Below are 22209 nucleotides of genomic sequence, written 5' to 3' on the forward strand. Positions count from 1 at the left end.
GCGAAGCCTAACATGGTGGAAGAAACAGAAGCCCATTTTCTGTTGGGTTAAAAGTATTACAACATAATCATTGTGATTTTGTCATTCATTTGCAGAATAATCCACTCCACATTCTATTTCTGTAACTGATTATTCTCAGACATCACTATCCTGTTTTAATGGGAACATTTTCATCCTCACTTGGTTGATATGCAGCTATGAAAGCACACAGGCTCACCAAGAGTGTTGCTGTAAATGCATGATCCTAAGCCCCAGTGAATGTGTGTGAAACTTGCACCGTGTTATTAGTCAGAAGTTCTTGTTTCTCGGGGTTACTGAGTTCATACGCCAATGTGTTAACAGATTACCATGAGCAGGCGAGGCTGTCTGTCTGTAACAACTATTTCAATTCTTTTCATAAAAAACATGTCCTTAGTATTTCAGCCACCGGCCACAGGAGGAAAGTCAGTGTTAGAAATCAATTGTGGATCAAACAGTAAAACTTGCACGTTCATTGACGTCCTGTATCATTTTGTTGAGGATGTCATCTTTGAGATTAAGTGCAAAAACACAAATTGAAACACTGGTAAAATGAAAAAAAGAGTTACTTTTGCATCATACTACACTCTGCACATTACATTATGTAAGTCATTCCTACTTTAGATTTTAAGATTAAGAAATTCAACATAAAGCATGCCTTACATACATGTGCTATAGAAACTAACGCACAGATCTTAACATTTCAGAGTACATCTTTCTTTAAACTCTTCTCCTATTTAACGTTTTGAAGACTAGAATAATCTGCAAATATAACTCTGCCGAAGCTTACACTTGTGCACATGCAAGGGGATGGCTTGGGTCAGCGAAGAAGAAGCCTGACATTTCAATACAACTGACGAAATGTGATGATGCACCGATGCAAAGGACGACTCAGAGTGGAACATTACTGTGTAAAATGTAAGTTCTCGGACAGAAAGAGACTTTGCAGGAGAAGGAGGGGCAGAGTAGAGAGGGAATGTAACACACAAATGTGTGCACAGACACATACACATGCAGGGGTGTCATGTATCCTTATCAAAGAGGCATTGTGAGGGAAGTCACAGGTAAACTCAGACAGGAGGAAGTCTTTCGGGGCTTTCTAAAGAAAACTGAAACTGTCCTGAAAGTGTCAATAGTGTAAAAACTAGAAACTGTAAAGAAAATGATATAGTGTCTCCTATTGGATCAGCCACATCGAACTTTGTGAGCCCTTCTAGCATCTTTGTGGGATTTCTGGACTGTTACCTGAGCAACAGGTGGAATGATTGCGATATTGCACTGCCATATATATATATATATATATATATATATATATATATATATATATATATATATATATTTAAAAAAAAAAAACTTCTTTCTGATTCAGACTATACAGATTCTACATTTAGTTGAAATTTCATGAATATTATCCAAAAAAAATTTGAAAATGTGAATGTGGTATAGTTCAGAACACAGATGAAAAATCCCTCTGCTTTTCCTAGCTAGTACGTTGTACACGAGACCTTTGAGCTCTGGATTTCACCCAGAAACTAAACTATCTCGGGAACACTCTGCTTCCCTGTCTTTACCCACCTCCTTTTCTACAAGGACTAGGATGTCCAATCAGATGTGGGAACCTCCCAGTGGAGGAGTGCGCTCAGTGGCAGGGAGCCCCAGGTTTTCATTTGCATCTGACATTCCTGCTCTACTTCATTTAACTTGGCTCACTATTATTTGGGGTCACTGTAGCTTTGCTCAAAAGTAGCTGCATTAAAGGTTCATGGAGCATCATTGAGGTGGTTTTTGTCTGACACATGTAAGTGAAAAATCTGTTGAAATATTTATTTATTTGTTTATTGTCATGAAACAAGTTGAACGTTAGCAAAGTCACCATCAAATTCTGTCCTTAAAGGTATTAAGTGAACAGGACAGAATGAGTGTTAATGTTTGTTGCATGTATTTTTTTTGTTGCACAACACTTTAAAGTTAAACATTATCATGTAGACTTAGTGTGTATTGTGTGTCAGCCTAAGTCAATAATTTAATAATAATGATAATGATAAAAATGTGATTATTAATAATAATAAGTGACTCTGTTTAGTACTAAGATAGAACAGAAATCTGCCATGGTTTGACTTAAAATCTCCACACAAACAAGGTGCATGACTTCTTGGAATTTATGGTGGTTCTCTCACAGCAAAGTGAAAATCCACCCTAAACCAGAATAAAGAAGTTTAGCTACTTTTCAGTCGATGAAGTTTATCCAGAGCCTGAACGAGACAATCATTTTTTGAGCTGACCCACTTGACAGTAAGTGTATAAAAGATCACTTCATGTGGCCTGATTTGTGGCACACATTGTCTTCATCTAAAGAAACACTTTGCAAAGTCAAAGTCAAGATTCGTGCAATAGATCCAGATCATGGACTTTTCTAGTAATACAATCAGATTATAGGATTAACAACGTAAACACGTTTGGTTTGGGGCGTGTTTTTTTCTGAGTTGTTTTGCCTAGCTGTTTTGGTGGACGATTTTTACGGCCAATATTAAGACACAGACTCCCTGTAAAGCCCTGATGACCTTGGACAAACACAACAAAGATTAACTGGTTTAAAATGTGTGCATACATTTTTGCTTGTGTACCAGCAGACTTGACATGGATGAAGGAAGCATCAGGAAGAGGAAGGAGTCTCACAACGGCTCCACTGGCCGCAGCGTAAACGGTCAGACTAAAGACAAGCGACCAGAGAAGGCAACAGTGCTTCAAAAAGATGTGAGTGTGTGTTCCTGAGAAAAAGTCTCATTAGATGTTCGCACCATAGGATCCCACCGTCTGTGCTTTTTTAAAGTAATGGGGGCTGGAAGTGAGTACCAGGCAGTACCGCAACAACTGTCTCCTCCTGTTAACTCCACAGTGATCCACACAGTATTGCTGTCCAGCCCCCCTAAGCTCCCTAAGCCCTAAAGTGAATTTAGGGGGACTGAAAGGGTTTATCTGGATAAATTAAGATTATTATGACATTTTTTCTAAAAAAAAAAAAATTAGTGTTTCCTTAATTTTTCCCTCACAGTTCTGCAAAAGGTGAAATATACATGTTTATTTTGAATGGAAACAAAAGATGTCCGTGATGCTTGTGGCGGATGAATTTGGATCCATTCCAGTTTCAGGTGGGAAAGAATCACATGACAGTGGTCGTTAAGTTTTCATGTGCTCAGATAAGACAAGCATTTACAGCCATGCTACTCTGTCCTATGGGTAGTGCTACATATAAAGTCAGTAGGACACTACAGACATTCAGTCGCTCTTGAGACTTTTTCCTAAAAAATAAAAGTAGGCAAGCGTATTTATATAGCAGCCTTCAGAAACAATGCAATTTTGTGCTTTGCAGGAACATAGAATGACTTTTTTTTGTGTTTGAAAGACTAAAACGACCAAATAAATAAATAAGTAACAGATTAAGAAGAAGTTATGTCTCCAATTTGTTGGAAAGCCACTGTAAGCAGTAATTTGGGAAATGTCCTTTCACCTGCACAAAACACACCAGCAATAGTTGTTGAAATATTTCAGTCTGGACCAAAGATGTCTAAAAACGGCTAAAAAATATTGCATAATTACATAGTAAGTGGTTGAAGATAATTTATCCAAAAATGTATACATTGCAAAGGATAATAAGAAACAAACCTAAGACATTTATACATAAATATTGATATTTTACTTAAAGATGCATTAAGAGATTTTAGATACTATTTGCTCACTAAATGCTTATTACTAAATTCCACTGTATGTAGACTTAAAGAAAGTTCAAATGTGATTCATTGACGTAACACCTACCTTTTTTATGCCATGTGTTCTCAGGTTGGTCTGTTAAGTAGCGTCTGTCTGATTGTGGGAACTATGATTGGTTCGGGCATCTTCATTTCTCCAAAGGCTGTTCTGCTGTACTCTGGAGCTGTGGGACCCTGCCTCAGCATCTGGGCTACCTGTGGCGTGTTGTCCACTCTGGGTGAGAATGTCTTGTAAAACAATGCATGACTTTCATCAGCATCAGAGCATTTAGTTTCTGTTTTTGTATGGAGAAAGGTTAAGAGATCCGCAGAACACTTTATGTAATATGATACAGAGAACAAGGACATACAAATAACACTGGGGTTTACCTCAAAAAAGCAGTACTGAGTTAATTGTACCTGACTCATTTATACAGTAATATAACAATAACACCAACGATAGCTCATGATAAGCCATTGTGTCAGTCCTATTTGCTCCTGGGTAGATTTTTGACCCAATGGTTTTAAGTGCAGTGGTTCCCAACCTGTTTTCTATCATTGAATAAAGTGATGACCCCTGACTAAGTGTCACATTTTATGAATATTTTATATCATATTCAATACATGACAATGCCAGCACAGAACAACTGATAAACTGTACACAAACCCAAATAATGAATAGATTAACTGCAGAAAGTTTGTGTAAAACTGACGTACTATTACCTGCCATGGCAGCGTCAGCTTCAGCCCCTCCACTGGACAATGCAAAGCAGATGCACTGTACAGGTATCGTCAGCTTTGCAAAAACAGGACCCAAATGCAAACACTGAGGCAGGCTTAGATCAAAGTTGAAAGTCCAACAATCCAAAATGGGAAAAAAAAAGGCAGGCAATAAAAAGCTGGCAACGAAGGGAATGCAGACAACTGAAGAGTAAAACAAAAACGGAGAACAAACCTTAAATCCAAGGGGAACAAATGCAAAACACACAAGGACCGGGGAACAGACACAGGAGAGACAAGATGACAACAGAAGCGCCAAAAGGACGAGGACAGACGAACCAATAAAGAGGCTTACGTACAAACTTAACTACACTCTTAGAAGTAAAGGTGCAAACTAGAACCATAAAGGGTTCTTCGGCTTGTTACCATAGGAGAACCCTTTTTGGTTCCTGGTAGAATCCTTTTCGAAAGGTTCCACCTGGAACCCTTTCAGAGGATTCTACCGGGAACCCAACATAAAGGGTTATACCTAGAACCACCTGTTGGTAATTATCATTTTTGTGCTGGTTTAATGATTAAAAAAACAAACAAAAAAAACCAATCTTCAACAGACAAATACTCCTCAACTCAACCCTTGTCTCTATGGTCTCGGTCACCACAGCCTACAACACTTACACACAATATATCTCACCTTGGATATACAATTAACATATTGTCTATTCAATGCAGGTACACAGTTAACTATTGTATGGCATGAAATGATGGAAAAAGATATCAACCATGGCAGAACCCAAGTAAAATTAATTGATAGATCTATGTTTAAAAATACAATTTAACACATAGGTAAACATTTGAATATTTGAGGGTGAGGATATTTTAACGCCCATGCTTTCCATAACCCTTAAAGAACACTTTCTTCCAAAAAGGTTTCTAAATGGAACCCTTATTCTTACAAAGAACCCTTGAAGAACCCTGACTTCAAAAAATGGTTCTTCGGAAGCAAATGGTTCTGGGTAGAACCTCAAGCCCATCAGGAAGAACCCTTTTGGAACCTTTATTTCTAAGAGTGTAACGAGGGGGTGAGGTGCAGGTGGAGAGACACTGGGAACAGCGTGGTGCTATGAGGCTGATGTAAGACAGGTGGGGGGGAATGTCAGACAGGGTGTGAGCACAAGAACGTCATGTAACTTTTAAAAAGAAGAAAGGGTCATTATGTCACAGAGTCTTGTTTTGGTGCCAGACTGTGGTGCCAGCTGTATTGAAGTCAATGAGAGAGGCATGGCGATACACACTAAAACCCAACATATCTACGCTGTATGACTTCTGATAATGAAATACCTCAAGAAAATAAAAGAACACCCTACAGAGAGTTGCTGTTGTTCTTTCCTTGAAAACAAGTTGTAAAACCTAGTCTCTGAATTGTGGTCTTTCATTTTGTGGAGGCATTTCTTCATCAGAAGTCATACGACGTTGGGTTTTAGCGTGACTTCAATCCAGCTGGCACAACAGTCTGGCACCAAAGCAAGGTTCGGTCTTGACCCTTCCTTCTTTTGTAAGTTCCACCAAAACACTGGTACAAGTTGTAAGAAAATTACATCTGGCAGAAAATACTGTATTATTGATATTTTACACAACAGCTTAGAAAAAAATATGCTATGCAGCTTTTAAGATGATATGTTTCTTAGCACTGAACTTTCCTTCAATTTTCTACCAGAAGGAATTTTATGATGAGTTACTTTGAAATGTCTCCTCTTCTCTTTGTGTGTGTGTTTTTATGTGTGGCTACACAGGAGCACTGTGCTATGCTGAGCTTGGCACCATGATCACCAAGTCGGGAGGGGAATATCCCTATTTAATGGAGGCCTTTGGCTCTGTTGTAGCCTATCTTTACTCCTGGACCACTGTCATGGTACTGAAGCCTTCCTCCTTCGCCATCATCACACTGAGCTTTGCAGAATATGCCTCCACTCCTTTCTACCCCGGCTGCACTCCTCCTATTGTTGTTACCAAGTGTCTGTCAGCAGCAGCTATATGTAAGTTTTACCATTACTTGTCAGTTAATGGTTAAAAGCAGTAAATTACACATAGGATCCACTGCAGCCTAGTAGCCATTGTTAGGTAGGTCGTAGAACTGGACTGGCCGCATTGTTCTTTCCTTTCCTTTGTATGTGTGAACAGGAAATCAAGAAGCTTCTGAGTAATCAACAGCTCAAGTTATCTTTACATTGTATAAATCCAGTTAACCATTTAAAGCTCATATAAAGAATGGTTTTATATTAACAAGATGCAGTTGCAGGAAATTGTTTTCAGCAATTAGTAACTAGCCGGGGAAGATAGTTGAGCATTTAGCAGCTAAAGAGTCATATAGCTCTCTCAGGAGTTGGTGGAGACCAAAACAGGCGCTAAAAGGACAATAAAAAGCTCATCAGGTAACACAGCTCTCAATAAATGTTAATGTTTCCACATTTTCTGTGAATTTGTTTATACTGCCCCCTAGTGGCAAATAAGTTAATGCAAGTTTATATGAGTTTATCTGCCAAAACAACCTGCTAACTGTTTTAAAATTAACTTGTAATGTGCATATGTGACAGAAAATGATCTACAGTGCTTATCTTTTGAACATATACTGTAAGTCATAATTAGCTTGTTTGAGGACTCCAGGTTATGATAACTAATACCGTAGGCTACATTTGTACAGCAGTTAAAAAAAACAAAGAAAAAATATTTGATGTCATAAAAGTACAGTGTATAAATAATAACTCTTCGTTAAGAGGTGGAATTAATTTCAAATGTCAAAGCTGGAGCGTTCTGTATATCAATACATTTCTTGTCTCTTCTCAGTTTTGATCGTTATCGTCAATTGTTTGAGTGTCAAGCTGGCAAGCTACGTGCAGAACTTCTTCACTGCAGCCAAACTTATCATCATATTTATCATAGTGGGAGCTGGCATCGGCATGTTGGCACAAGGTGGGCCTGCTGGCACTATCAGTCTCTTTAATACCCTACATTAAAATTGGTCATTCTTTGATGAATCGTTTGTTAATAAGGATATATATTGTTGTGTATTTGTGTCCAGGAAAAACTGAGACTCTGTCAAATGCATTTGAAGGCGCATCGCCATCATTTGGAGCAGTCGGACTTGCATTTTATAATGGGCTCTGGGCGTATGATGGATGGTAACAGTTCTATTACTATTACTTCACTTTACTTTGGCCTTTTTGGATGTATAGGGTTGACCACACACCTCTCTAAGGCAATGCATTGCCGTTTTCTTTGTCATCCAGCTTTTCCTGCTGTACTGACTTAAGGAATAATTAATTATATATATATATAATAATAATTATAAGGAACACTGTGACCCTACTCAGCCTTCCAGTAAAAGTTAAAGTACTCATGAGGCGGCAGAAGGGCCCCTGCTAATGTAAAGCTACTGTATTATATGCAGTATTATCCAATCATTATTGGTATACCATTACAGTTAATGTCAATGTGGAGCCAATTCTAGCGACCATACTTGATCGAGGACGCATATTCCTTGTGATCTCATTCCCTTTTTCCTTTCTTTCTTAGGAATCAACTGAATTTCATCACAGAAGAACTGAAAGACCCATACAGGTAAGACAAACTAAACCATCTGTCATTTTTAATAGGTCCTTATGTAACATCAGAGCAGTGTATCTGAGAAAGTAGGCTGCATACCCTTAAAATGCATTCAATTTCATAGAGGTACATTCAACAAACAAGAGGGCTAGGCCTTTTAAGTCTTCTAACAGATGATTGATATAGCATTATATGATACTCTGTAGAGCGTGTACCCCCACCAATGTCAAAAATTCACCTCTAATTCAATCAAGCCTCATCCAATAACAAACTTGATAGCCCTGTATCGAATTTAAGCTAATCAGATCTAGGGTCTGCATCAAGCTGTTCTCACTCATAGATACCAGCCATCATCAAGACCCATTGATCTTGTATCCTGATGACGGCTGCCCTCTTGGATGCCCCTATGGTAGACAAAACTTCATAAGGTGCACTGCCAGTGGAGAAAACTGAAGTGCACTCTCTTCACTGTTAATACTACAAAACAATTTTCTGTGCACTGGTGCCCCACTGCATACAGGTGGTGCCCTTTTTTTAATTTATCTTTGCCCCTGCCCCTCAAACATCCTGGGTTGGCCACCATTGTCAGTGAATATTTCACTGTTATGTTTGGTATCAACATTTTGGCAACTTGCCCATTATGTTAATTAACAACATTTCCTAATAATGTCTACACAAAAAGTAATTCAATCTGCTTTACATTTTCCTCAAGATGTCTTTGTTGTGGCAAATTAGTTGTATACAGGTGTATAATATACAACGTGTTTTCCCGTCCACTGATCTCAGGAACCTGCCACTGGCCATCATCATTGGGATACCTTTGGTGACTGTGTGCTATGTGATGGTCAACATTGCTTACTTCACTGTTCTGACCCCCACTGAACTGCTGTTGTCTCCAGCTGTTGCTGTGGTAAGAATAGTAGATGGTTGCTGTGGTTATCGAGAGGTCTTGAGCAATGGTGTTTTAAAAGAAGTTTAGTTTTAATTTATACAGTATGTGCAAAATTTTTGTTTACCTCAGAGAATTTTAGATTAAAGGCCAGTAACATCTTAGTATTCATTTACACCGCTCCCTCATCTTTTCTGAAGGGTTTGTTTGTGTCTCCTTAGACCTTTGGAGACAGAGTCCTCTATCCTATGTCATGGATGATTCCTCTCTTTGTTGTCTTTTCTACATTCGGCTCTGCCAACGGAAGCTGCTTCACTGCCGGCAGGTAAAAGAAACAACTGTCACATTTGAGACACAGAAGCTACAGAAGACATTTTTCTCACCTGAACGTATGTGCAAAAAACGCTTGGTGTGCATATTTGTGTGTTTGAGAGCGAAGTTGCAAATAAACAAGACATTTGAAAGTGAAAGTGAGACTGCTGGTGTAGAAGGAGTTTGACAGACAAGAAGAAAGAGTTAGGAACAAAAAGAACTCAAGAAGAAAACTCAACATAAAACTCTGTCTTTCTCTTCTCACAGACTGGCGTATGTGTCTGGTAGGGAGGGTCACATGGTGAAAATCTTGTCCTACATCAGTCTGAAGCGCTGCACTCCGTCCCCTGCTCTCATATTCAACGTGAGTCCTGCATGCTAAATAAATTTCAATTTGGACTTTGCTTGTTGAGCACGGTTAGTAATTTAAAGCTGCTAAGAAGTACAGTGAATAGAGCTAAAATAAATATATTTTCTCAATATTATAATATCACAGATAAATAATCTATCCACCATGTTAACAAGATATTTGTTTAGCTAACTTTTGTTTGTTTTCTTTTTGTTTTAGGGATTTGTGGCTATTTTCTACATTATCCCAGCAGACATCAACACCCTCATTACCTACTTCAGCTTTGCTCATTGGGTATTTTACGGTATGACGGCACTTGCTCTCATAGTCATGCGCTTCACCCGGAAGGAACTGCATAGACCAGTAAAGGTGAGGCCTGCTGACGGAGTAGTTCTCAGTTGTGTTTAAGCAGTCTGATTCTTTGTTTACCTGAAACTGCAATCTTTGTCTTTACATACATGTGTCTAGCCTGGTGTTGTGTTCAGGAGGAATTAAAAGTTTTATTAACTGATTAGGTAGCTAAATATAAAATTTAGTGTTCGGATCCTTTACTTAAGTAAAAATGCTACTTCCAGGAGGTAAAGTAAAATCCCTGCACTGAAAATGAAATGTTACGCAAGTGAAAGTATGAAGGATAAGGTATCAAGAAAATATCCTTCAAGTATAAAAAGTAAATGTACTCAATGCATAAAAATGGCCCCTGTGACTGTTATATTTATGTTATATCATTAGATTAATTTCACACATGTAATCTATGTAATCAAATGAAATATACCTAAATACTGTATATAAAAACCCTGCCACTATCTGACAATAATGTTGTATAATTTTTAAGGGAATTCATTTGGAGTTGTGATCACAGGGCAGAAGTAAACAGTGGACTTTGTGTAATTGTGTGATTCGGTACTTGCAGGTTCCGATTGTCATACCAGGTCTGATGGTCGTAGTGTCCTGCTACTTAGTCCTGGCTCCCATTATTGATCAACCACAGATGGAGTACTTCTACGCTACCATCTTCATCTTCAGTGGACTGCTCCTCTACTACCCTTTTATCTACCGGAAGGTCAAGTGGGCACGCAGACTCATGAGTGAGTTCATTCTTATTTACTGAAATTCAGGAGTTCAAGTTATTGAAATATTTCAACTGGTCCTTCAGAATAATAAGATTGTAAAAAATACCTCCTTGTAGGACCCATCACGATGCATCTCCAGCTGCTGATGGAAGTAGTTCCTTCTGAGACAGCTGAATGGGAGGGGCCAGAGCTGAGCGGCCAAAACAGCGGACCGTAAATTTGCCACTCAGAGCAGCTCTAAGCTAAACATCAGAGCTCACCTCTATTGAATAGCTGCATGACAAAGGTAAATGGGGAGTGCACTGTGTTCATGATCCTGTGTATAAGGGTAAGATGAAACCATATGTCATTTGGGTTCAGGGATGAAAAAAGAGGATTCATGTTTCTGAAGTGTGTCCTGTAGTTACAGTATATTACAGAAGCGCTGGATTGACCCTATTCTCATGATGTCTTTCCCCACATGGAGAAATAAATCACTCACACAAATGTACCTTTAGTGATTGTTCAGCTACAAATGAAAGATGTTAGGTAGTATTTTACTACGCAACCTTTTTAAAAAATGAAGTAGTAAAAAATGGAAACTATCCTCATAAAGATTTCTCCATGTAGCTAATGTGCAATAATTTTTTTTACTGGGCTAAAGATCACGTGATGTAGAGCTGCTGGATGATTTAGATCTGAATGAATCTGCACTTGGGCAAAGGGAAATGGATTGTGGGAAACAACATGAAGGCTCGGCAGCAGATCATGCAACACGATGTGGAAACATGTTTATTTATGTTGCTCTTGAGGTTGTATCTATAATAATGTTTGCATGTTGTTTGATAATGCCATCCCTCTTGTCTATCGCGCTGGAACACACTGGAACAGTACTGCTTCGTGTTAGTTGGTAGTTATCGAATGTGTCAATCATGTTGATCATAAAGTGGACATGAGAAATTAAGAAGTTTGTGATTCCCAAAAAATGTCCTAGTTCAGACTGCTTTTTCTCTGAATCTTTTGTGAAACTGTGCATTCTGTATATCATAAAGTCTCAAACAGCACAACCAAGTGTGGCTAATGGTGTGTGATTATGACATGTTGTGAAATATATTTGCATTGGACTGGAAAGGTAGAGGTATCACACTTGGATTTGATGACACTAACAATACAAGCAAATCACCACCTCCAGTACATGTCAGATATAATAACGGTCTGACTCTTCAGATCAACATAAGGGAACCTGCTTTAGTCATATAATGCAGGTGAATGAGGTGAGAAAGACTTGAAAGGCAAACGTCTGATACTGGAAAATAATCAAATACATAGTTTACAGTGATATAAATTCAGTGATGGAATGTAACCAAGTACATTTACTAAAGTACAATTTTAACGTACTGGTACTATACTTGAGTATTTTTACATTTTCTGCTTCTTTATACTTCTACCACATTTGGAGGCAAATATTGTACTTTTTATACCACCATATTTATTTCATAGCTTTAGTTACTTGTTACTTTGCAGATTGCATGCTGCATTTGACCCAAAGAAGCACACTATTAAATGAATTTGTTGGCAATCGGCTTAAAAAGTAACGCACTGATTTCAATAATTAGGAAATCGGTCAACCCATAGTATACATGTGAATATAGGTTTAATTACTTACTTGTACTTTTAATAGTAAGTACATTTAATGCCATATTATTACTTTTGATACCTAAGTACATTTTATATCGGATACTTTTACTCGAGTTGTATTTGTACGAGTGACTTTTACTTTACTCAATTATGACTCTGGGGTACTTTTTGTTTGTTTTTACAGGAAAAATACAGGAACTGTTTATTCCAGTTCTAATGTACACAGGGTTTTTACAGCATCACAAATATTACAGACGTAAATTTAGCTGTCAGTGTCAGAATAAACCAGGTTGCAATTTTTTTATCTAACCAAAAATCCAACATTATAAACTCATATTTACCACAAGAGTAGTGTGAACATAACCACCCATATATGTTTGTAGCCACAGTTGTTAATTAGAGTATCATGAGTGAGGCTCGAGGTCATAATTGACCACTAGATGTCAGTACAGTATTGTTAAATAGAACCGAAAAGGCATGGAGGGTCTGTGTTGTCATTATCATATGTATACTTGCCCAATATTAATATATTATGTATTTATCATAAATAATGGTATGTATATCTGATATCATTTTCAGTAATATCATACTACTTTAATGTTATTGTGATTAATGGCAGCAGTGGGAGCTCTAACAGCAGTAAACACCTTACATCTAAATTAATCTAAGTTAAGGGAATATGTCTCTGGCCATGAAGGCATTGTAGCTCAACATGATAAAGAATGCAGGTCTTTGTTGCCCTCTGGTGGCACACAGTCTCACCACACACAGTCAAAGTAGAATCTCCCATGTGCACTCCCCCTGGTGAAGTGAAGGTTTCCTACAGGAGGTGCCAGTAAAATCTACACTGGCTGTGCTGAATGAGAGGACACTTTCAGAGTAGCTGTTTTAGTAACGTCGGCCAAATTAGGTTGGAACTGTCTATAGAAGCAGCATGTTGGGTGTGCAGCCCATTGCGTTTGGCTCTGCTGACATGTACATGGTACTTTAATCACAGGATGCTGTTGTCCTGCAGAATCAACTCAACAGGTCTCACACTAAGACTGAATATATGTTGGCAAAATGCAGGACTCCCCTGGCAGAGACGAAGTTGTGTTTCAGAGCACATAGCTGAAACATAACATAAATGCCTCTGGCTTACATCAAAACCGTCCTCCTATATTTTTGGCTTTCTGAAATTTAGTAGAGTTGAGCAATTGCTCTCTGTTTCATCACTCTTTAATGGGCAGTGGTTCTCAGGATGAAAGAACAACGTTTTCCATTTGGGTCCACTCTGAATTTACAAAAAAAGTCTTTAGTTGTGTCTTCATGTGGTGTTGGTGCTTTGAGATGATGCAAGACAACTCTCAATCCAGTGTCAGTGAGTTCAGGGAATTGATGACAATACAGAACGAGATCAGTGACTTATTTATAGAGATAAAATATATCTCCTCGTGGTTCAGACATCCACATTAAACTCCCTTATATCACATTGAAATGTGACTTGTGGTTCTGTGGTATAAGTGTGCCTGATGATATGTTTGACAAATGAGGCCACATTTATCTTGCTGCTGGTGGTGGGGGTGGGGGCAGATGTAGCAGTTCACAGTCAAGTTCCATGTCATGAATATAAGCCTGCTAAACTGAATACAAATAGTGTCCTACTGCACTGTCATTGTCAAAAGCACTCAAATCTTTTTTGACATTTTGTTACGTTGGATTAGTGGTAGAAGGTGTACCAACACAACAATGTAAAAGGTCTCCATTACAACTCAATCATGCATTCTCAATCCTACTTAAGTAAAAGCACAGAGGTATTATCAGCAATGTAAATTACATTCCCTGTAGTAAAATGTCCCCTGTGAGTTATAAATCATTTTATATGGCATTATTTTATTCTGATCAATGTGTGAGTAGCATTTTCGAGGTGGAACTAGTTTAATCTCCTAATGCAACATTGTCCGATGATTTTCAACCTAGGGGTCACAGTCTGTCTACAGGGGTAATCTGGCTAATCTAAAGGGTCATGGTGAGATGATTAATGGGGGATAAAAGAAGAAAAAAAACACTCATTTTTCATTTTCCATTTTGGGGATTTTTCTCTAATGTTTGCCTTTTTAAAAATAAAATATTGGCTAATTTGATCGTGGGCCTCGAACAGTTATTTAAATTAAGCCATCCGAGAGGTTTAGAGAGGAAATCTCTCTTGGTGGAAGAGCTAACAACTGAGAGACATCTGAATCATGACAAAGTGAGTATGAGCTTAAAGGTTCCAGTCTTTGTCTTGTCTGTGTCCAACTGCAGCAATCAGAATTTTTTATTTAATATTTTTGAATATATTTATAATACTTTATATTATGAATTGCATAGCATAAATCATGTAGCAGTGTGTGGGCACACACAGCAATAAAACTCGAAATAAAATTATGCACATAAGATTGTACTGTTGAGCTACTTTGGATCTCTGTTGGCTGACATCCCAGCAAGCACCACACTCTCTGGGCAGTTGTTTGCTAGTTTTGAGTGTACAGCATATGAGAAAAAAGTAGTATAAATCCTTTTAGGGCTCAAGAGGAAGCTGCATGTAATCTGATAAATTGCTTCCAGTGATGTCACTTTGTGGCTAAGTTGCATTGTTGGTATGTAGGCACAAGGTTTTGAAAAGCAGTCAACTGGTATGGCATTGCACTCCTATAACACTGTTGGACTCTTTATGGACAGTAAAAACAAATGATCAAAATCGATAAAGCCTCATATAACCTCATATCAAAACTTTCCTTAAAGGAGATGGCTGTGATATCGTCTGTGAAGTGCATTTGCTCCTGTTTATTACCGTCTATGACATGTCTTAATCAAACTCTGCATTAGTGCAGTGGCAGATTGATTGAACATTAATATGCTAAATATTCTGATGGAAATGAATGCGCGCTCTAACACAGACACATGTTCTGTACATATGCATGCAGCCTTGCCTGCATGGACACGCACACGCACACACACACACACACACACACACACACACACATACACGTACAGTACACTCAAATATCATCTCATTAATGGGTAGACGGCTCTGATGAGAACTCATCTGCATATCATTAGCATCACATTACTGCACTTTTCCAATCAGTGACTGAATTAGCATTTGGATTAGAACCTCGCAATCATTTTGGCGACCTTTCCAAAACCTGCATTATAATGTGTCACTAATGAACATATGCTACGAATGAAGTCCCTGTTCTGATTGTTTTTGGATTATCTGAAATGATGCTTCAAGACCTCAGAGAGGGAAAAGAATTTGCTGCTGATTTCAATTTGCAAAAGTTTTGGTTTTTAATTTCCTGGGCCGCCTCAGGGTTTATCTGACATCCTTGATATTTGACTTGACTTACTCACTGTTTGCTCCGCTGAGTATTTTGTAATATTAAATTAGACTTATTGGTTTGAAGTGCCTGTCATTTGAGAGTAAAGGCACTCAGCGCACTGATTTTGGCACCGGATGGCAGATGAAATTAAGTGAGAAATATCATCTACAAAGAGCCCAAACACAGGTGGGGAAAAGAACCAAGTATCACTTAAACACCAGCAGAAGAGTCTGTTTTGTCAACATGACCTGTTTTCCTCCATTGGAGGGCACACTTGAATAAGCAGTGGCAGTGAAGTGAGGCAGAGCCATTTCATGTACACTGTGATCCTTTTTACAGTAGAGGATCTACATCCATTTTTTCCCTGACACATTCACCAGATTTGTGGCTCACCCCCACCTGGCACCGCTCCCAGAAATGTCCTGGCATTGCCTTTAGTGTTAAGAACATTATGAAAAAATGCTCTTCATTTGAATTATTATGTTTCAAATGACTGTTCTCCCACAAATGTCTCATTAATAACTCTGTTTGACAGCCTCTCACTTGCCATTATCAATGCCTGTTTGTCTTTCTTTTTATCCCAGCCAGAATGTAGGCCCGCTGCTTATTTTCTTAAAGTCACACCATGTGACTTTCGCTGAATGATGTCACTTGTAGTATTCATGGGGTACTGCTGTAAAATAACGGTAACACAAGTAGAAAGGAGTCTTTGAGCCATTGAATCGACTCAGTCACGCCAGTTACACTGCAAAATCCATCTTAAAGCAACATAATGTCACTTTTTCCCCTAATAATAACAGCTTCAAAATCATTTTGTTGGTAGTGTCTTGTAATAGGGTGAATGGTGTCTCCATCTCAGCCAATCCGCCCCCTGTAACTTGTTTCTCCACTATGTAACTTCAGTAAGAGGGTAGATCACAGCGTTACATACATTTACTTCAACATACAAGTTTTCAGCACATAACACTGTTATGACGTAATGAGTTTTGTTTGTAGTTAGCACCTACATTACATCTGACAAGTTGTTACAGACCTGGGATTTGTATTTACGACAGTGGTGATAGCTCAGAAACTGTGGGGGGTGCCAAATCACATAAAATGCCAACTTCTACATAATGTTGGTTTAAGTTTGCTAGTGTTAGCTAACGTTAGCGACCATAAGCTACTGGTCTTACCCACTGACTGTATAAAATATGAACCGAGTTTCAAGGACTGATGAATGGAGCTGCCAAAGTGCCTTAAACATGCATTTTCTGTGAAGGCCGACATGAGGCAATTCTCCTGGGTTCATGTAAGCTTATGAGAAAATGACACTACTTCTCATTTGATTTATTATCAATCACTAGTTTCAATTCTTCTTCAATACTGAATGATGTTCATTTTGTAAATTATGGTCCCATTAATAGTAAAATAGATGATAATGAAAGTATGCTTTAGGGCGTGGCTGCCTTGTCATTGACAAGTCCTCTGGTTGTCAGTCTAATCCAATCAGTATATCTTCCCAGACCCCATCCTCTCGTCCAAATATGTTCACTTGTGGCTCAAAAAAACCAAGATGGCGGCGACCAAAATGCTAAACTTAAAGCTACACTGCTTCAATTGAATTCCTGTGCATTGTATGAGGAAGGCTTCTGAAGGCCACGTATTCATTACTCTCGCCAGACTTGCATAAAACTGGAATCGTGACAATGATGAAACCTTTGTTAGATACTGGTGTTTATGTAAGCCTTTTGATATTTCTATCATGATAATGTCTGACGCTCTACTTGCAAAGTAAAGTAAGCACTAAATTTAATTTAAAATACCTTTTATGTGATTGTCTCAACTGGCACTCAAGGAATTACACTTTTTCATAAATCCAAACCATTTGGCATGTTGAGGTGCCTTTTCTCTCTCTAACACACACACACACGAGCACATACAGTTACGCACTTTTCTAAAAACGTGGATTTGTTTGTTTGCTGCATGTTTGAACCGTTTCCAGGTGTGGACGAGCTGAGCCCAAGATAGAGCTGTTGATAAATTGTTTAAGACACGAGTTGACCCCTGTTTTCTCACAAACTATGCCAGCTTACAGCGGTTTTACAATAAAAATGACTTCGGCAATGACTCACTAAGTGGAGAGACAATTAATTACAACAGAAACCCAAACATCAGGGTGACTTTTTCACTGCTATCCCTTCTATTTCTTTTTTAGTGTCTCTCTTCCTGTACTATCCATCTCCTTGACTGCCTTCTTGTTAACCTCTTCCCTGCCTTTTTCTCACTCGCATCCTCTCTCTCTCTCTCAGTGCACTATCTTACACATACTCTTCCTCTCTCTCTCTTTCTCCTGCCAGGATTTTCTCTGTATTCCCTTTGATCTTCCTCCCCCTCCTCCTCCTCGCCCTGTTGAGGATCTTCAGTAACTTTAATTGAGCAACTTAGAGATCAGTGGCTGATGCCTTCATGAACAGTCACTCACAGGTGAAACCCCAGTTCACTACATATATTGTATGTGTGTGAGCGCAAAATATTTAATAAAAGGTATTTGCATGCTTGTGCTGTATGCACATATATGCACAACTGTGTCAGTGTGTGGAAATGTCAGAGATCGGGAGTGGAATTTAATAAATATAAAAAAAAGTGGTGCTTGCTAATTGTGCTGCTGTGCATGCTCGCCTCTTGCGCTCGCTGTAGTTTCTGGCTGTTTAGCGGCTCTTTGATCAGCACATAGGGAGATGGTCGGGAGGCTGGTTATGCTGGCTTTTCGCCCGATGCACGGGTGGCTCCGCTGCACATGCTGCACACAGTGGGAGGCTGGCTTGTTGGTGTGTGTCCATATTTGTGTGTATGTTTGACAGAAAAAGAGGAGGAAGAGGTGCACGGGCAGAGATAAGTAAAGAAAGAAAGTGTTTATGGTGAAAGAGAGGAAAAAAGAGACAATGAGAAAAGAGAATGAGGGAATAATTGAGTGAGGGGGGGATAATTTGCCTTGAACGATGGAGTGCAAACAGCCTTTACTGGCTGCCTGGCAGGGTCCTCTCTGATGTGTATCCTGCCTGTTTGTACTTCTAAACATTATACCAGCAGCCGCTGCTTCTTCACGGCCAAGTTATGATCTCTCAGCCTCCTCGTCAAAGATGGTTTTCCTCGTCTGCAAATGAGCATTCATGCTGTAGAAAACGCCATATTGATGAAACAAAAAGCATTAAAGAAATCTACGACATGAGAGACTGCACATGAAATGATTTAAGGCAGACTGCATCAGCTGTTTTCCATTCTAGATTGTTTTTGTAAATATCACAAAATAGCCATAAAACCAATATCTAATCTAAATCGCCTGTTTATCTCAATCAATAATACTGTTTTCACAGTTAATGGACTGAACTAGGTGATCCTCTTTCAGGGCAAATCTACAAACTGTGACATGTTGCTTGTCATCCAGTCAATAACGGCCCATCCGGCCTATCTGGGGATGGCAATAGATACGAAAGACTCTCATCTATGGACAAATGTGTTCATATAGATTTCCCATCTAATCCATCCATAGCATGTTGTAGAGAGCCCGCCTCTCCTATTAGCAGCCATGAATCAACTCTAGTTTTCGACACATGGGGTAATACAAGTGAGGCTGGGTTATCAGCATGTACAGTACTGTAGCTATAATTAAAAATATTACATTGGTTCCACAGGATGGTGAATTAACACCTTAGATACTGTTCAGGTGATACTGGGTTACACCAAACATGAATAAAGTGTGTTGCAAAACTCCTCCACCTTTTTCACCTGTAACATAAACAGGACTGTGTGATGTTTCGCAGATTATCAGAACTTCTGCTCCTTTGATGTGAGCTGTGGGAAAAATTAATTTGGGAGCTGCCCTTGTGGCAGAAACTCTCTTTAAAGAACAGGCCTTCAAGGAGCAGTTGCTGTATCAAGGAAATTTCTCTTTGCATTTTTACAGGGCTGTGTTGGTGTCCCTCTGTGTGAGGCGCAAACCCTGCAAAATATCCCCCACCATATCCCTCTGTGAATAAGAGAGGGGTCAAGAGACTGCCAGTGTGAGCTGTCATGCTGGATGTGAAGTGAAATACAGGCGTCCACATACATATCAAACCCCATATGACAAAACTCAACATGCGATTACACTATTCCCGGTATCTTCAGCGAGCTGAATTTACTAACCCGTGTTTGATCCAGTGTCTAATTAATTCCTTAAGTTCTTGTGTTTGTAGCAGGGAAGAGGAGAGAGGGTATATGGTATGTAAGGAGAGGGGATCTGTCTTTGAAGTGGTGTTCTGCAAACCTCTAGAGGACGACCAAGCCCGAGGCTGGACTCAGGCTGTGGGGAGAGAAGCAACAACCAGTTATCCACTGCGGGGCCAAAATTGGGGCTTGCCACGGCCATGTTTGCAACACAGAATTACCATTGTTATCTGTTTATCTGAAACAATATTTCCCATTAGAAATGTAATGTCCTAAAGCAGCAAAAGGTCAACAGAGAAAAGACTTAAAGTTTGCTTTGATTGAGACTGAGAGGCAAACAACAACTGAGCCTTTACCAGCATTGTTTGGCCCTGCACTGGAATATGGGCTCTCAGCAACACTGAAAAACGAGATTCTGCAACTCTCTGCGGTATACTCTTCCCTGTGCCCAACTAGCTAATGAACTATCAGCTATCTATCTTCATTCCACCCAGGGCACACTTGTCCTTCCCTGCAGACAGAAGCTGCTTCTTGGCAGGTCTTGCTGAGGGGAATCCAAACCTCCTGGCTCTAAAGTAAAGTGTATTCTTCTCAAAGTCATTTTGAGGTGAAAAACAGAATTCAGTGATGTTATTTCTGTTGCTGAAAGACAGCGCCATTGATATTTGTAAACGCGAAACAACCTCATATAATCAGCTATGATGTTAGCAAAATACCAAATCTTAGGTTTCAATCACAACAGGTTGCACAGTGGCTTTGGGAGTAAATGACAACTTGAGATTAATCTCACAAATAAACCTATTCATTTTGTTTTTAATTAACTTGAATTAGCCAACGCAATCGCCAGGACAAATGTTGGCAATGTACGCTTCCGCAAACCATATATTGCAACTTTACATGTCTTTAGGTTCAATTTTCAATTTGATGTTAGATAAGGCTGTGCTTATGCTCAAGTTAGGTTTAGGCACAAACACCACTTGGTTAGCGTTAGGAAAAGATCATGTTTTGGCTTCAAATACCTGCTTTGGCACCCACAAACACTGTGGGAGAAATCCCAAGGTCTTGTTAAAAGCACCCGGTTTTGTTGCCACAAACACGGCTGGACATGTCCCTACATGTCCCATCAAAATTTTTAAAAATGTTGTCGTCACAAGCCCAGCTGGGAACGGTCCTAAGGTCTCCTTACAATATCTACAAATATGCCTAACTCCACCACCATCCCCTCCATCTCCCAATATTAAAATCAGGTCATAAACATCTTATGTGAACGTGATATGTAGAAATGTCAATATGCTACATATCTCATGACAATTACAAAAGATATCACTGGTTTGCAAAAATGTGAGTTTTATTTTGGCAACTGGGCTGGAATCATCAGCAAAAACCTGTTGGATCTCTCATGTTGGTTGATGTTTTTTGTTCATATTTCTTATGTTTATAATCCCAGTTCAAGACGAACAACAAAAACAAAAAAAGATTATGATGGCTTGGCTTTATTTAGGTGTATTATAAAAGAAAGCCATGTCAGTGAGCACGCATGCACAATGGGGCCCTTAGTTAAATTTCTGCCTAATGGGTCAAAATGAGACGCTTAATCCATGTTGCATGTTGATGTTTAGCATTTCACATAGCATCTAAGTCTCAACGTACAGCTACGGCTGCGAGGAATTTGAATATTAGTTTTAGATGTTTCTTGTCAAAATGTTTCTTTACAAGCAGAAATGACCTGCTTTTGATGCTGCTCAATTACATTTCAGGAGTCACCACTACTTATTCAACCTCTCATAACTTTTATAAATAAATTAATAAAATTAGAGTGTTGGACAGACAAACACAAGGTAATCCTGAATGATGGGCTGTGATGGGGTGAGGACAGAGATTCATGTCAAATCAGGAAAAGCACAGCTGTGAACCAATAACGTTCCCATTAAGTGTCCCAGTAAGCCATGTAAGCGAGTGAGCACACACAATACCAAACCCCTGGAACTGGATCACCTGAATGGAATTCAGCCGTGACTAATCTTAGAAATTAAACTTGTGCTTTACCTGCTCTGAAAAGCTAAATGTCTCCCGTGAAAAGGGTGTACTGTAAGTAAGCCTGAACAAACAGTGAGCAAGCATGGACAATACCAGGAACCTGAAACTGAAGCAGCTATATGGAGTTCTGCCATCATTAATTTCCTTTTTCTTTTTTTTTTTAAAAAAACACTTGTACTTTTCCTACTGTGAGGTGTCAACATGTGCCTGGGAAAAAGGTCCATTACAACGTTGTAATTTCTTCTAAAGGGCCTAACAAAGGATAATTTTCAGCGATGTAAATTCTATCAGCCTACATAAATATTATGCGAGTGAA

General features: G+C 39.0%; 1 protein-coding gene across 2 annotated transcripts; it reads left to right on the forward strand.

Annotated features, from left to right (window-relative positions):
- Nucleotides 1–1724: 1724 nt before the first annotated feature.
- slc7a9 (solute carrier family 7 member 9) lies at nt 1725–11728 on the forward strand. 2 transcript variants are annotated; one of them, XM_084348016.1, is made up of 13 exons: nt 1725–1816; nt 2646–2772; nt 3856–4003; nt 6275–6517; nt 7326–7451; nt 7561–7660; nt 8055–8099; nt 8871–8994; nt 9195–9298; nt 9553–9649; nt 9854–10003; nt 10548–10722; nt 10824–11728. In XM_084348016.1, exons 2-13 carry the CDS (start codon nt 2656–2658, stop codon nt 10922–10924), a joined length of 1530 nt encoding a protein of 509 aa, XP_084204142.1. In that variant the 5' UTR covers nt 1725–1816; nt 2646–2655; the 3' UTR covers nt 10925–11728. The 2 variants fall into 2 exon arrangements, 1 of the variants encoding a protein (XP_084204142.1); XR_014622234.1 differs by lacking the exons at nt 1725–1816; nt 2646–2772; nt 3856–4003 and having other exon boundaries at nt 6281–6517; nt 10824–10993; nt 11351–11728.
- The last annotated feature ends 10481 nt before the right edge of the window (nt 11729–22209 follow it).

Source organism: Pagrus pagrus (genome assembly GCF_965226575.1).
Source record: "Pagrus pagrus genome assembly, chromosome: 1".
Classification (NCBI taxonomy): domain Eukaryota; kingdom Metazoa; phylum Chordata; class Actinopteri; order Spariformes; family Sparidae; genus Pagrus; species Pagrus pagrus.